The 14011-nt window shown below is 39.2% G+C and overlaps 1 protein-coding gene across 2 annotated transcripts in view; it reads right to left on the reverse strand.

Moving 5' to 3' along the window:
• chn2 (chimerin 2) overlaps positions 1-14011 on the reverse strand; it is a 346878-nt gene that overhangs the window by 151261 nt on the left and 181606 nt on the right. For both annotated transcript variants that reach the window (XM_048616382.1, XM_048616390.1), the window contains exon 2: positions 5936-5974. In XM_048616382.1, coding sequence (XP_048472339.1) covers positions 5936-5974 — 39 coding nt within the window. The remainder of the gene's footprint in view (positions 1-5935; positions 5975-14011) is intronic.

Below are 14011 nucleotides of genomic sequence, written 5' to 3' on the forward strand. Positions count from 1 at the left end.
TAACCCACCTAATCTACACATCCCTGAACATTACGGGCAATTTTGCACGGCCAATCCATCTAGCCTGCACATCTTTGGACTGTGGGAGGAAACCCACACAAACATGGGGTGAATGTGCAAACTCCACACAGACAGTCACCCAAGGGTGGAATTGAACCCAGGTCCCTGGCGCTGTGAGGCAGCAGTGCTAACCACTGAGCCACCGTGCCGCCAAAGAAGGGTGACTGACGAGAAGAGCATGCAGGAAAACGCCATCTACATCAATGCAGAAGCCTGTCATGGGTAACGAAGGAGCAAACTTTGCTGTTTCTGCCTAGTTTCGAACCGGGGACCTTTCGCGTGTGAGACAAACGTGATAATCACTACACTGCAGAAACACGACTTCAGCAGGGGTGAAAGTTAGAAATACAACTTTTGTTTTCCCATCCAAAGGGAACCAGGATAGTCTGAACTGGCTTTAAGATCAGAAGGAGAGAACTCTTCTCATTTTTTTTTCCAAAAAAAATTTCACCTATTTTTCTAATCAATCTATTCAAAAGATGTTATTTTACACCTCTGGAGCAGGACTGGAACCCGGGCCTTCTGGCCCAGGAATAGGGACGCTAACATTGCACCACAAGAGGGTCCTCCAAACTCTTTTCAGAAGATGAATGACAATTAGTTTCAGTGACTGCTAACTTGACAAACAAATATCCAAATTAGAAGCAGGATGAGGTCATCTGACGCCTCATGCCTATTCCACTATAAACATACAAAATAGAGCAAGACTGGGCCATTTAGCTCTTTGAGCCTGTTCTGCCATTCAATATGGCTGATCATCCAACTCAGTACCCTCTTCCTCCTTTCTCCCCATACCCTTTGGTCCATCTAGCTTCAAGAACTATAGAATCCTTACAGCATAGAAAGAGGCCATTTGAGTCTACATGGGCTTTCCAAATACCATCCCACCTGGACCCAAACCCCAACCCTATTCTTGTAACTCCACATTTACCATGGCTAATCCAGCTTGCCTGCACACCCGTGGACACTATGGGACAATGTAGCATGGCCAATCCACCTAACCTGCACATCTTTGGACTGTGGGAGAAAACTGGAGCATCCAGAGGAAACCCACGCAGACACAGGGAAAACGTGCAAACTCCGCACAGTCACCCAAAGCTAGAAATGAATCTGGGTCTATGGCGCTGTGAGGCAGCTGTGCTAACCACTGCAAACATGCCACTCCTCTATCTAATTCTTTCTTGAAAATATTCAATGTCTTGGCCTCAGCTATTTCCTGTGGCAGAAAAATCTCCAAGTTCACTATTCTCTGGGTGAAGAAATTTTTTCTCATCTCAATCCTTTTACTTTTATCCTTAAACCTCTGGTTCTGAATTTGCCAGTCTGGAAATATTTACCCTGTCTATTCTACTTAGAATTTAATATGTTTCTATGAGATGACCCCTCATTCTTCTAAATGCCAGTGAACATAGTCCTTATTGATCCAATCTTTTCTTCATTTATCAGTCCTACCATCCTCGGAATCAATCTGGTAAACCTTTATTGCACTCTCTCCATAGCCAGAATGCCCTTCAGCAGACAAAGAGAGCAAAACTACACACAATACTCCAGATGCCATCTCACCAAGGCCCTGTACAATTTTAGCAATATATTCCTACACATGAACTCCAACATACCATTTGCCATCTTTACTGCCTCTTACACCTGCAAGCTCACCTTCAGTGACTGGTGTATGAGGACATCCATACTCTTGTCGTACCTTCACACTTCCTAATCTATCGCCATTCAGATAATAATCTATTGGCCCATTTTTGCAACCAAAATGGATGACTTCACATTTATTGACATTATACTTCATCTTCCATGAATTTGCCCACTCACAACTCAAACAACCATCTCTGCATCCTCCTCACAGCTCATTCTCCCGCCCAGCTTTGCGTTGCCTGCAAATATGGGAAATATTATATTTAGTTGCCTCATCTAGTTCATGAATATATATTGTAAATAGCTGGGATCTGAGCACTGATACTAGTCACAGCCTACCACTCAGAAAAAGACCTGTTTGATTCTACGCTTCAGTCCCTGTTCGTCAGCTATTCTCTGTTCATATCAGTACATTACCCAAACGTCCATGCGTTTAATGTACTTAACCATTTCATAAGATCATGGCTAATATGATCCTGGCCTCAACCATGCTTTGTTGTCTACCTTCTGTAACCTTTGACACCTATTTCAATCAAGATTTTATCCATCTCTATTATTAAAAATAATTCAGTGACCTCGCCCCTTTATCATGAAGCAAATTCCACAGATCGACAACTTGCAGAACAAATTTCTCCTTATCTCATCTTAAATGAGAGGTTACTTACTTTCAAACTTCGCTCCCTAGATTGGTCTATCCCACAAGGGGAAACAACCTTTCAGCATCCACCCTGTCAACTCTACTCAGGATTTTATACGTTTCAGCAATTCAGGAATCACACACTTCTAAATCCCAATAGGTACGGGCCCAAACAGTCCAACCTTTCATCATAAGATAAACCCTAATAAAAACAGCAGGAGACAGGATAATCCAATGACAGAATGCAGCATTTATCCATGTCAATCTGTGGTTTGCGATTGGGCCGATCATGTTTTGAGATAAACTAAAACTATAACATCACAAGAACATGGTTGATTAGTTGATGTGTGTTTTTCCCATTTATCTTTCAAAACTTGGGTCAAACTACTAATTATAATTTGTTATTCATAGTGGCAAGGCTTACTACTACTTATTATGTTGAAATTTCCTAGTTAAGATAAACCAATCAGGGTAAGAAAAACACTTACTGAAATGCCAAAAATTGAAGTAGAAATTGGACGTTAATTAATTAAATGCTATGAAGGTGGCAGGACAGGAAATGTATAGCAGCTGCGGAATGTGAGGACTCATGGATATTCCTGTGGCAAACATATCTGCAATTGTGCCTGAGGCTGGAGGGACTTCAGCTCTTGGTCACTGAGCTGGAAGCGAAGCTGAAGATGCTGTGACAAATCAGAGAAGGGAATGTTACCAGGACACATTGTTTCAAGAGATCGTCACACCCCTTGGAGTAGGATACTCTGGTTTGTTCAATGATCAGGGACAGAACAGTGCGACCGCCAGTGAGGCAGGTATGATCAAAAGGGCAGAAGTAGAAGAGAGTCAGCCTTTGCTATAGTGCAATATATTCAACGTTCTGGCAACCTGTACAGATGAAAGCAGAACACTGCAGAGTTGGTGATCAAACAGATATACAGGAAGCCATTCAAGAAGTTTATTAGAAATGTCATGGCAATACAGATAGTATAATCTTGGAGATAGACACAGTTCTCTTTAGCTGAGAACAACAGTCCAGATGTTTATGTTTCCTGCCTGGGTGGGACTGGAAAGTGCGAAGGGAGAGGAAGGATCCATTTGTCATTGATCCATGTAGGTGCCAATGACATTGATAAGACAAGGTTAAGAGGTTCTGCTTAGAACATATGAGCAGTTGGGGGCAAAATTAAAAAGACCATCAAAGCTCTCGATTGGTAGATGAATCACATGCACATTGGAAGAGCATATAGAAGATTACAGAGTGAAATTTGTATTTCAAAGGTTGGTGTGGAAAAAATTGGTCTCAGTTCCTTTGAAATTAACACCAGTACTGAGGTGAGTGGAAGCTGTACGGTTAGGACACTTTGAACTGTTAGTAGTTCCGACAGTTTGCTCGCTACACTTTTCCTGATTACAATTGTTTAAAAATGTTCCTCTCTTGCTTTCACCTCTTGATTTACAAATATTTGAGTTGTTGTTTGTGTCTTTTAATGTTTCTGCCATTGCCTTAGCTTTCTCCCACACACTTAGTTTCTCCCTTCATTTTTGAGTTATCCTTGGTTGCTTTTTAAATTCTGTCCATCTCCTTTTTGCAGAATCATATGCTTTTACTTTTGATACTATATTCAACTTCTTTAGTTAGCCACGTTGGGGGGGATTGGTGGAGGAAAAGTGAGGGTGGAGTTGGGGGAGAGATGGTGGGGTGAGGAGAGGACAGAGGGGAGGTGGGGTGAAGGGAGGGAACCCAGGAAATGAGACGGGGAGAGAAGGTGGGGCAGGGACCAAGGAGAGTTGGTGTCTCTACTTGCCCCACCGCCCCTTCACAGCTCTCTCCTCACCCCACAGCCCTAATTCCTTCCACACCTCAATTCCATCCTTGTGCATCCTGACTCTGGTTCAAAAGTAAGTGCTTCATTGTGCACATGCAGTGCGGTACTTGGCATATGACCATACACTCCATGTGATGGTAACTGTGTCAGGAATTATGCACATATGCCTTTCTGGATTGGTGCACATGCATAGTTGCCTGCTTTTATGGGTGTCAACACACACTGCCAAGTTTAAAACACTTGTCATTAGACCCACTCTTTCCCTTAAGCCAAATTTAACTGTGTCATTATCATTGCTTTCAAAGGTTCCTTTACAGTGATGTCATTAATTAAGCCTGTCTCACTGCACACTGCCACGTCTAAACTTGCTTCAAATCTGGTTGGCTCTAGGACATAATGCTCTAAGAAACTATCCCAAACACATTATGAACTCTTCTTTCAGGTTAGCTTTGCCAATCTGATCTGTCCAATCTATATTTAGATTAAAGTCACTTATGATAATTGCTGTGTTTTTCTTAGGGAACCATTTTGTTTTACCATGTATACCTCATCCTATAATATTGTTACTGGTAAAGTGTTAAGAAATATTTCCACATTTGAATTCTTCCTTTTGCTGCTTCTAATCCCTACCCAAACAGCTTGATCTTTAGAACTAAGGTCACCTCTCCCAGCTGTAGTGAAACCATCCATAAGTAACACAGCAACCCCACCATGCTTTCATGACATTATATTCTTCCAGAATATCAAATATAGTTGAATATTCTGGTTCCAAGAGATGTCACCTGACTGCAAAGCCTCTGTAATAGCTATCAGATGAGACATTTATTTTCATTTGAGCAAAGAAGCATCTGTTCTATAACAAATGCTAAAGGCGCTCACATTCAGAAGTCTTTAGTTGTCATCTTAATATTTTTGAAAAGTTGGGCCTCAGCTGTTAGTGGACCCAAGTTTGTACACTCAGTTCCTTCTTGCCATCCTCTGTTTGTCATTACCTTTATTGTACAATTAATTATCCAATGATAAACGTGGGGCTATGGCAATTAAAAAGTGGGCTGTAAAAGGTAAACAGCTGATTATAAGGTGCAGTTATCAAAGTATTCACAAACTTAGACCTAAGAAAATAGTTTAGATACAGTTTCAATTCATGCCAAATTAGGAATAGTTTTGAACCATAACCCCTACAAACTCCTAAAACTATTTCATATCAAATCCTTATCGCCAACAGACAGTGAAGACTTCCATTACATTTTAACTGAGAGTCATTTAGATAAATTAACAAGCAGGTGTTAAAACGTATTGATCCCTCGGAATCATAGTCACAAGGATGAACAGACCACGACTCATTGTAATGATGAGAGGGTAGAGATCTAAAAGGATAAATTAAATAAAATTAAAGAGAGTTGCTAATTTAATTACTTCTATGTCATTGTCAGAACTCTGAAGTTGCCCAGTGATATAAATATAATGAAATCAGACCAGCAGCAGCCTTCCATTATGAATAATTTTGAAGTATAAATGGAATACTACATTACAAAACACCATTTCAGAAGAATTAACGGTCTTTTTATTGTCAAGTACATCTGTTGAAATTTCCTTAAGGACTTAATTACAACTAAAATTAAAGCTTACATTGATAATCTGACATTAAAATGGAGAGGAAAATAATCAACTTGCTGATGTTATGTTAGTATAGATTAACATTAATGCATTATTATAGCTTACTTCTATGTAGAAACATGTATATGTTTCATGCAGATTCTTAACTTACAATAGGATTTCCATATCGGTGGTTGATACTCTTCAGCATCTAGAAAATAAAAGAGAGATTTGCCTGTTAAAAAAGTTAGTACATATTTTGTTCAAAATTCCTTGATTCCCTCATTATTTATAAACTGTTTATGCAAATATATAATTTATATGCATTTCATACATACCCCAACACAAAGAGCTAGGAGGACCCTTTGTAAAATCATCAAAATATATGAATATGTATAAGTATCCTACCACGTAGATTAGCATTTTATTACAAATACTGTTTCATAGTATAATCAAAATGATTCTAAGAATAAAATCAGAGTTGCAGGTGAATAAATGATTTTGGAAGGACACATTTAAGTTATACTATTATAAGACGTAAAATCTTGAGTATTAGTAAATGTCTTAACAGTATACTTTGCTTACATCTTTATATTGCTAATACAATTGAAAACTGCAATTGTATGTCATTTTAAACCGACTCGCTATTGACAAGCAAGCCTAAACAATTCCTTCATATTGCACACAAGCACAATCGTAATTTATTTTTAATCAACTCGTGACATGTCATGCCATACCTCTGGGGCAAGTGGGACTTGAACCCGGATCTTCTGAGTAAACGTAGGAGTGCTACCACTGTATAGCAAGACCCTGCTTTTGGGAACTCTACACGGATGCTTGGAAATATGGTACATTGATCAGTACAGGGATTGAAGCTATAAAGCTTGGCATTATTAGCACAAAACACTAATCATGTGGGCTCACCAGCCGCTGATGCTGAGCAGAATTTCAGCTTTGCTCCTGGTGGTATGCATTTTCTGACTAAAGCCAGCAAACCAGAATTAAGGTTTATGTTGTCCTTTGCAGAATCACAAGCACCTTCACATAGTGGAACCTGCAGCACCTTGTAATAATACAGTTTCTGTCCAGCATAGAGTTCACTTGGACCATGTCCAGGAGATAAGTGCAAAGCTGCATCTTTGTCTCACATCTTCTCCACAGGTTTTAAAAATTTGTTCACAGCATGAGAGTGGTGCTGGCTAAGTTCCAGTTGTGGATAGGGAAGTATTTTATTTAGTTTGAGAAGAAAAAGTGAAATTTGTATTTTATTTTAATCACAGCCACTTCTGTACTTTCGTAGGCTCAGAATGCAGTTACGTCACCAGGATGCATTCAAGTTGTCAATCTGTTTCTCTTACCCAAGATGTATAAATTCTCACAGTTCACAGATACATAAATGAAAAATAACTAAATTTGAGAATTTGTCAACTTTTATAGGTTTCTTAAACAGCCCATGTGAAATGTTAGATCAAGGCACGGCAATACCTACATTTCTGATTTTAAATGGTTTGTCATAAGAACACAGGTAAATTTAAGCAGTTGGCCATTCAGCCCCTTGAGCCTGTTCCCTCATTCTAGATCATATGTGATCATCCACCTCAAAGCAGAATTCCTGTGCTATTCCCAGAACCCTTGATGTCATGAGTAACTAGAAATCTTATCAATCCTTAATACCGGAGCTTCCACAGACCTCTTGTGCCAGAGATTTCCAAGATTCACTACCCACCAAGTGAAGAAATTCATCCTCAGTTCACTTCAGTCCTAAATGGGTTGCCTTTTATTCTGAGACTGTGCCTTGGTTGTAGACCCCACGCCAGGGAAAAATTATTTCTGGATCCAGTCAGTCTATCCCTTTCAGTAGTTGTAAGTTTCTATGAGATTGCATTTCATTCCTCTAAACTCCAGCAAGTAGAGGCCCAGTTTCCACAAATTTCTCATCATAGGATAATGCCACCATTCCAGCAATCAATCTGGTAAACCTAGGCAGCACACCCTCTATGACAAGGAGGCAAGAACTGAACGAGTATTCACCAGGGATATTTACAAGTGAAACTAGACTTCTTTGCCTTTCTACCCGATCTTCTTGCAATGAAGACTAAACACGTTGCTTGCCTTCCAAGTTGGTTAGCTTTCAGTTACTCATGAACAAGGACACCTAGGTCCCTTTGAGCATCAGCACTTTTCAATATTGCATCATTTAAGAAATACTACACACATTTATTATTAACTCACACTTATCCACATTACATTTCATCTGCCATGCCATTAGCCACTCACTCAGTTTGTTTAAATATCCTTGAAATCTGTTTGTATCCTGCTTATAACTCACGTTCCCACCAGGTTTTGTACTGCGAGCAAATTTGGAAATATTACAATTGATCCCCACATCTAAATCAATGATATAGATTGCGAACAGCACTGATTTTTGCAGTGCCTCACTGGTCACCTGTGAATGACCCATTTATTCCTTAATCCAGTTTGTTAAGCAATTCTCAAGCCATGCTACTATCTGATCTTTGAAGAAAGAAGCTGGTATTGTTTGCCAGCTGCTGTTAAAGTCTAAAGACCCTAGATTAGGAACTGTATTTCCTGCTTACTAGTCTTCTGACACTATCCATTTTTCTTTTGATATTCAATGTTTAGATATTAATGCCCCTACTACCTCCTCATTGCTTTTATCTTTTTTTAAATCAACCTATTCAGAGATTGTATTACACATTTCTGGAGGAGGTATGGATACTACCACTTCGACTCAAAAGACATCTTCATGTCGTCACAGCCCTAAAATTTGCTGATTAGCCAAAATAGAAAAAAAAAATGAAGCCCACTTTATTGGAAAGGTCAATCTGATAGTGACATAATAATTAGAAAGATCACTGGCTTTAATATTTTCTATGTCTTGCTGAAGGGATGTGTGTGTTTACAACACAATAGCTGAGTAACTGAACTGATGGCACAGAGTGTCTGGTTAAAGTTCTGTTTAAAACAGATACATTACACGAGATGTGTGTTGTACCATTTGTCAGTCAAAGCTGTTAATACATTGTGCTGTGTGAATATCACAAGATTGTTTGGAAGACATTAAAACTGCAAGGAAATAGCTTATGTGAGTAGCCTGAACAAGCTGGCCTAAGGTCAAGATTCATTAAAACTGTGAGATAAGTCTTGTTCTATTAAAACCAAGCAGTTGCATTAATGATCAAAAGATTAAACTGTCACACTTATGATGTTTTAACTGGTGGTCAAACTGACCAACTGCTGAAGACTAGACAGTGTCAAGGTTTCATCACAGGCTGCTGGTGTGGCAAAGGAATACAAGCAAGCATGTCTCAGAGTGACTGAGACTAGCTCGAGGACTGGAGTCATCTGATCAGTAAATGGAGGTTGAAACAGTGTGAGCTGGTCACCTGTTTCAGTCTGATCCTCAGACAAGTCCATGTAAACTGGTTCACTTTTGGTTGTAAGCATAATGTGGATAAGCTTCCATTGACTTACTATTTTGCAGTATCTTATTCTGTACTTTGTTTTAATAAATAACATCTGGGTAATGCTGTTGTTAGAAGTGCTTCTCCTTTGATTACTCACACAACTGAACTGAAGATTTGCTCAGCTTTGAATAACCCCTGCATTGTTCTAGCAAACACTTCTGAAGTGGAACTTTCAACTAAAACCCTTATCCTGAGGTAACCTATTTCCTGACTTCTCTGAACTAGCTCCTTTACAAGAGTCTTTCACATCACACTTCCACTGTTAATCAGGACTCCTGCAAACTGAAAACAAAGGTTTCCATGTTGTGCATTTTTCCCTCTAAACAAAACAAAATTCCTGATTCTTCCAAATGGAACTAAGCTTATGCTTATGCATCTGTCTGTGTGGTGTTTGCACGATCCCCTCTGTGTCTGCATGGGTTTTCGCCGAGCGCTCCGGTTCCCTCCCCCAATCCAAAGATGTGCAAGTTAAGTGGATTGGCCATGCTAAATTACCCATAGTGTTCAGGGATGGCTAGGTTAGATGCGTAGGCCATGGGAAATGCAGGGTTACAGGTCAGGGTAGGGGGAATGGGTCTGAGTGGAATGGTCTTTGGAGGGTCTCGGTGTGGACTTATAGGACCAAATGGTCTGTTTCCACATTGTGGGGATTCTAATTAAAAAAAAAGCAAAATACTGAAGATGCTGGAAATCAGAAATGAAATAAAAAGTGCTGGAGAAACTTAGCAGATTTGGCAGCATCTGGGGAGAGAGAGAGAGGGAGAGACGGAGAGAGAGAGAGACAGAGCAGTATTTCGACTCCAGTATTACTCTTCTTCAGTCAGATAGGAATCTTGTACCATGTTGTATAAGGCCCACCCTATTCTCTTTCATTTACTCTCCCCATCATTTTATATGGGGCAGTTGAAACCCACACAATTCAGGAAAAACCATAAACAGTTGAGCCAAAAACCCAAACAACATGTCATGCAACTGCAGGCTAGAACAAAGACACAAGTAAATTTTGAGACAACCAATGCAGCCAATGGAAGCTATGGGAATTTCTCAAGGAATTCCCACTTCAGAATCTCGGTTAATAATGCCATATGCTCGTTTAGTCACCAGACTTCAAAGTCATCTGAATCAAATGGATGCTCTCACACTACATTAGCATTTAGTCATGGAGTCATAGAAATATACAGCACAGAAACAGACCCTTCGATCCAACTCGTTCATGCTGACCAGATATCCTAAATAAACTTAATCCCATTTGCCAGCATTTGGCTCACATCTCTCTCAACCTTTCCTATTCATATACCCATCCAGATGCCTTTTAAATGTCGTTATTATACCAGCCTCCACCTCTTCCTCTGCTGCTCATTCCATACACGCACCACATTCTCTGAAAAAATTGCCTCTTAGGTCCCTTTTAAATCTTTTCCTGCTCACCTTAAACCTATGCCCTCTAGTTTTGGACTACCCCAAGCTGGGGAAAAGATCTTGTCTATTTACCCTATCCATGCCCCTCATGATTTTATAAACCTCTATAAGGTCACCCCTTAGCCTCTGACGCTCCAGGGAAAATAACCCCAGTCTATTCAGCTTCTCCCTATAGCTGAAACCCTCCAACCCTAATAATAACAACCTCGCAAATCTTTTCTGAACCCTTTCAAGTTTCACAACATCTTTCCTATGGCAGGGAGACCAGAATCGCAAGCAGTATTCCAAAGGTGGCCTAACCAATATCCTGAATGGCTGCAACATGACCTCCCAACTCCTATACTCGATGCACTGATCAATAAAGACAAGCATACCAAATGCCTCTTTCACTACCCTGTCTACCTGCAATGCCACTTTCAAGGAACTATGAGCCTACACTCTAAGGTCTCTTTGTTCAGCAACACTCCCGCAAGTCTTGACCATTAAATATATAAATACTGTCCTGATTTGCCTTTCCAAAATGCAGGACCTCACATTTATCTAAATTAAACTCCATCTGCCACTCCTCAGCCCACTGGTCCTTCATACCAGGATGATTATATTATAAATCTCCTCTGGACCCTCTCCAACACCAGCACATTCTTCCTTAGATATGGGGCCCAAAACTGCTCACAATATTCCAAATGAAGTCTGACCAAAGCCTTATACAGCCTCAGCAATACATCTCTGCTCTTGTATTCCCGCCCCTTTGAAATCAATGCTAAAATTGCATTTGTCTTCCTAACTGCCAACTGAACCTACATGTTTACCTTATGAGAATCTTGAACTAGGGGTCCTTAGTCTCTTTGTCCTTCAGATTTCTGAAGCCTTTCCCCGTTTAGAAAATAGTCTATGCCTCTAGTCTTCCCACCAAAGTGCATAACCTCACGTTTTCTCACATTGTATTCCATCTGCTACTGCTTTGATCACTCTCCTAGTCTGTCGAAGTCCTGCTGCAGTCTCCCTGCTTCATTAACACGCCCTATTGCTCCAGATATCTTTGTATCCTGCGCAAACTTAGCAAGTGCTCTCAGTTCCTTCGTCCAGATCGTTATTGTACAATGTGAATAGCCGTGGTCCAATTGTGGTGCTGGGGCCTGACCCCAATGCAGTTAAGTTGCAACATTCTGAACAGGTGTGTTATTCTGTTTTGTTATGGGATCAGTTTACACATTCATGTCTAAATTATATCCCAAGTATTTTAAACCGAGGACCAATTCAGCATAATTGGCACACACATTCTATGACTCTTTGACCAGATTTAACACGGTTAAAGAATACTAGTAACCAGAGATAAAACTATCATGTCAGAAGAGATGTCAATGTTCACACACTTTTGTCTCTGTGAAACAGAAGAAGGAATCAATTTTAATTGCACACAGCACATGGTTGGTATCATTTTAAGACAATCTGAAAATATACAATGTGTCCAAGATTTCTTGCTGCAACAGCATTTGGACTAAAGCTTCTGAAGTCCCAACTCATCTTTAATTTGCTTCTAGTGTAAATGATCATTGTTATAACATATTACAGATCTTATGTTTGTATATATTTTTCTGCATAATGAACTTGTATGTCCATACTGCTTCCAAAATAGTTGCAAACTTTGCTAATTGATTATAAATAATTACAGAAGGAGTTTAAACTACTGACCCTAAAATGGATGGAATTATGGTGGTATACCATGCGAGGTACATTTCCCATCCTCTAACACACCATCATCTGAATCAACCAGAATTTGAAATAATTGCACTTGTAGTGCAATATATATTCTTAAATGTAATACTCAAACCTGCAGAAACATTTTAAAATGTTACGCATATTTCATTGCACATTTTAATAAACAAAACAGAATACATTTCCTCTTGCTGTACCTATCTTCAGAGATTAAAGGAGTTTCTCCCAATTTGGTTTTCAACTTTTCATAATTGTTGAACTGACCAGCCAGGTCATACATAGAAACTTGAAATCTTGCATTTTCCCATTTAAATAACTACTTTAACCTACATACAAAGAGTATGTACAAATAAATTCCAGCTCATGTAAGGCCAAATAATTCTTTATGGCATTTAGTTCAGAGTGATGTAAGTGATAAATATAAATATTAAAGCTACCGAACATCTTAAAGTAAGTACGAATGCAACCCTATAACATTGAAAAATAACTCTTTAATGTGCTTGTGTCGTCATTAACACTACTTCATATCTTTTTCATTCTCAAACAGCCAATATGAAACATATCCAAAAAAATCCATCTTCCTTCTCTATTCTCTTTTTCACTATTTGAGATACTTTATGCCCTTTTAAAAAAATGTTAAATCATCAACTCTTCCACCTCAATATTCTGCTCTATTTTTCCACTGTGAAGCTGGTAGCAAGATTATTATAAAATAAAATCAGAAGTGGTAACCTGGTTCCCAAGGCTGATTTTTCAACCAGTGAAGAACACAGACTCAGCAAACTCATTTGATAGCAGTTCAATGTTATGTAAAAACACTAATTGGTTATGAAGGCATACAACAATTGAACATGTGTCCTCCAGCCCATGAATTATGAATTAGCTCATCTACAGCACTCAGGATGTTAATAGTCTTGGGAAAAAGTCCATTGAATTCAGCTAAATAGGTCAATACAATCTGATCAGCTGAATAATAATATTTTTCAGTTGTGTAGGAAATGTGCATCACATTTGCACGCATGTATTTGATCTTTGTATCTCCCAATTCTGATTTTCTTATTATTAAAACAAATGCAGATTACTGTGGGTAAAGAATTGACAATTGCAGAGGAAAGAAAGCTGCATAAGCGGAATAACCTTCTGGAAAAGTTGTAAATCATCAATTCTAGTGCTGATCTAGAATTCCTCAAAATACTTGAGCAAGGTAGAAACTTGAACAAAGCTGTTCTGCACGACAAAATGTAACCACTTTCACTACAAAAACACCATTGATTATAACAGAAGTGGACTATTCATTCTCCCCCAGTGATCAAAAATCTTCCATCACAGATTATATATTTATTAACGGATACATCCTAAGATTCACAACCCTTTGAGTCGGGAAAGCATCACTGCAGAGCATAAACCTGAAGTAATACATATGATGGAGATGATCAAAATAAATAAAAATGGTCATTTATTTTTAATTGATTTTTCAGCAAGTTGAATTATCCGTGTAATTACAGTGGCTACAAGAGCAGGTCACAGGCTAGGGATACTGAGGCAAGTGAGTCACCTCCTGATTACTCAAAGCCAGTGCACCATCTACAAGACCGAAGTCAGGAGTGTGATGGAATACTTGAGCA

This window comes from Rhincodon typus, chromosome 2 (assembly GCF_021869965.1).
Source record: "Rhincodon typus isolate 14 chromosome 2, sRhiTyp1.1, whole genome shotgun sequence".
NCBI lineage: Eukaryota > Metazoa > Chordata > Chondrichthyes > Orectolobiformes > Rhincodontidae > Rhincodon > Rhincodon typus.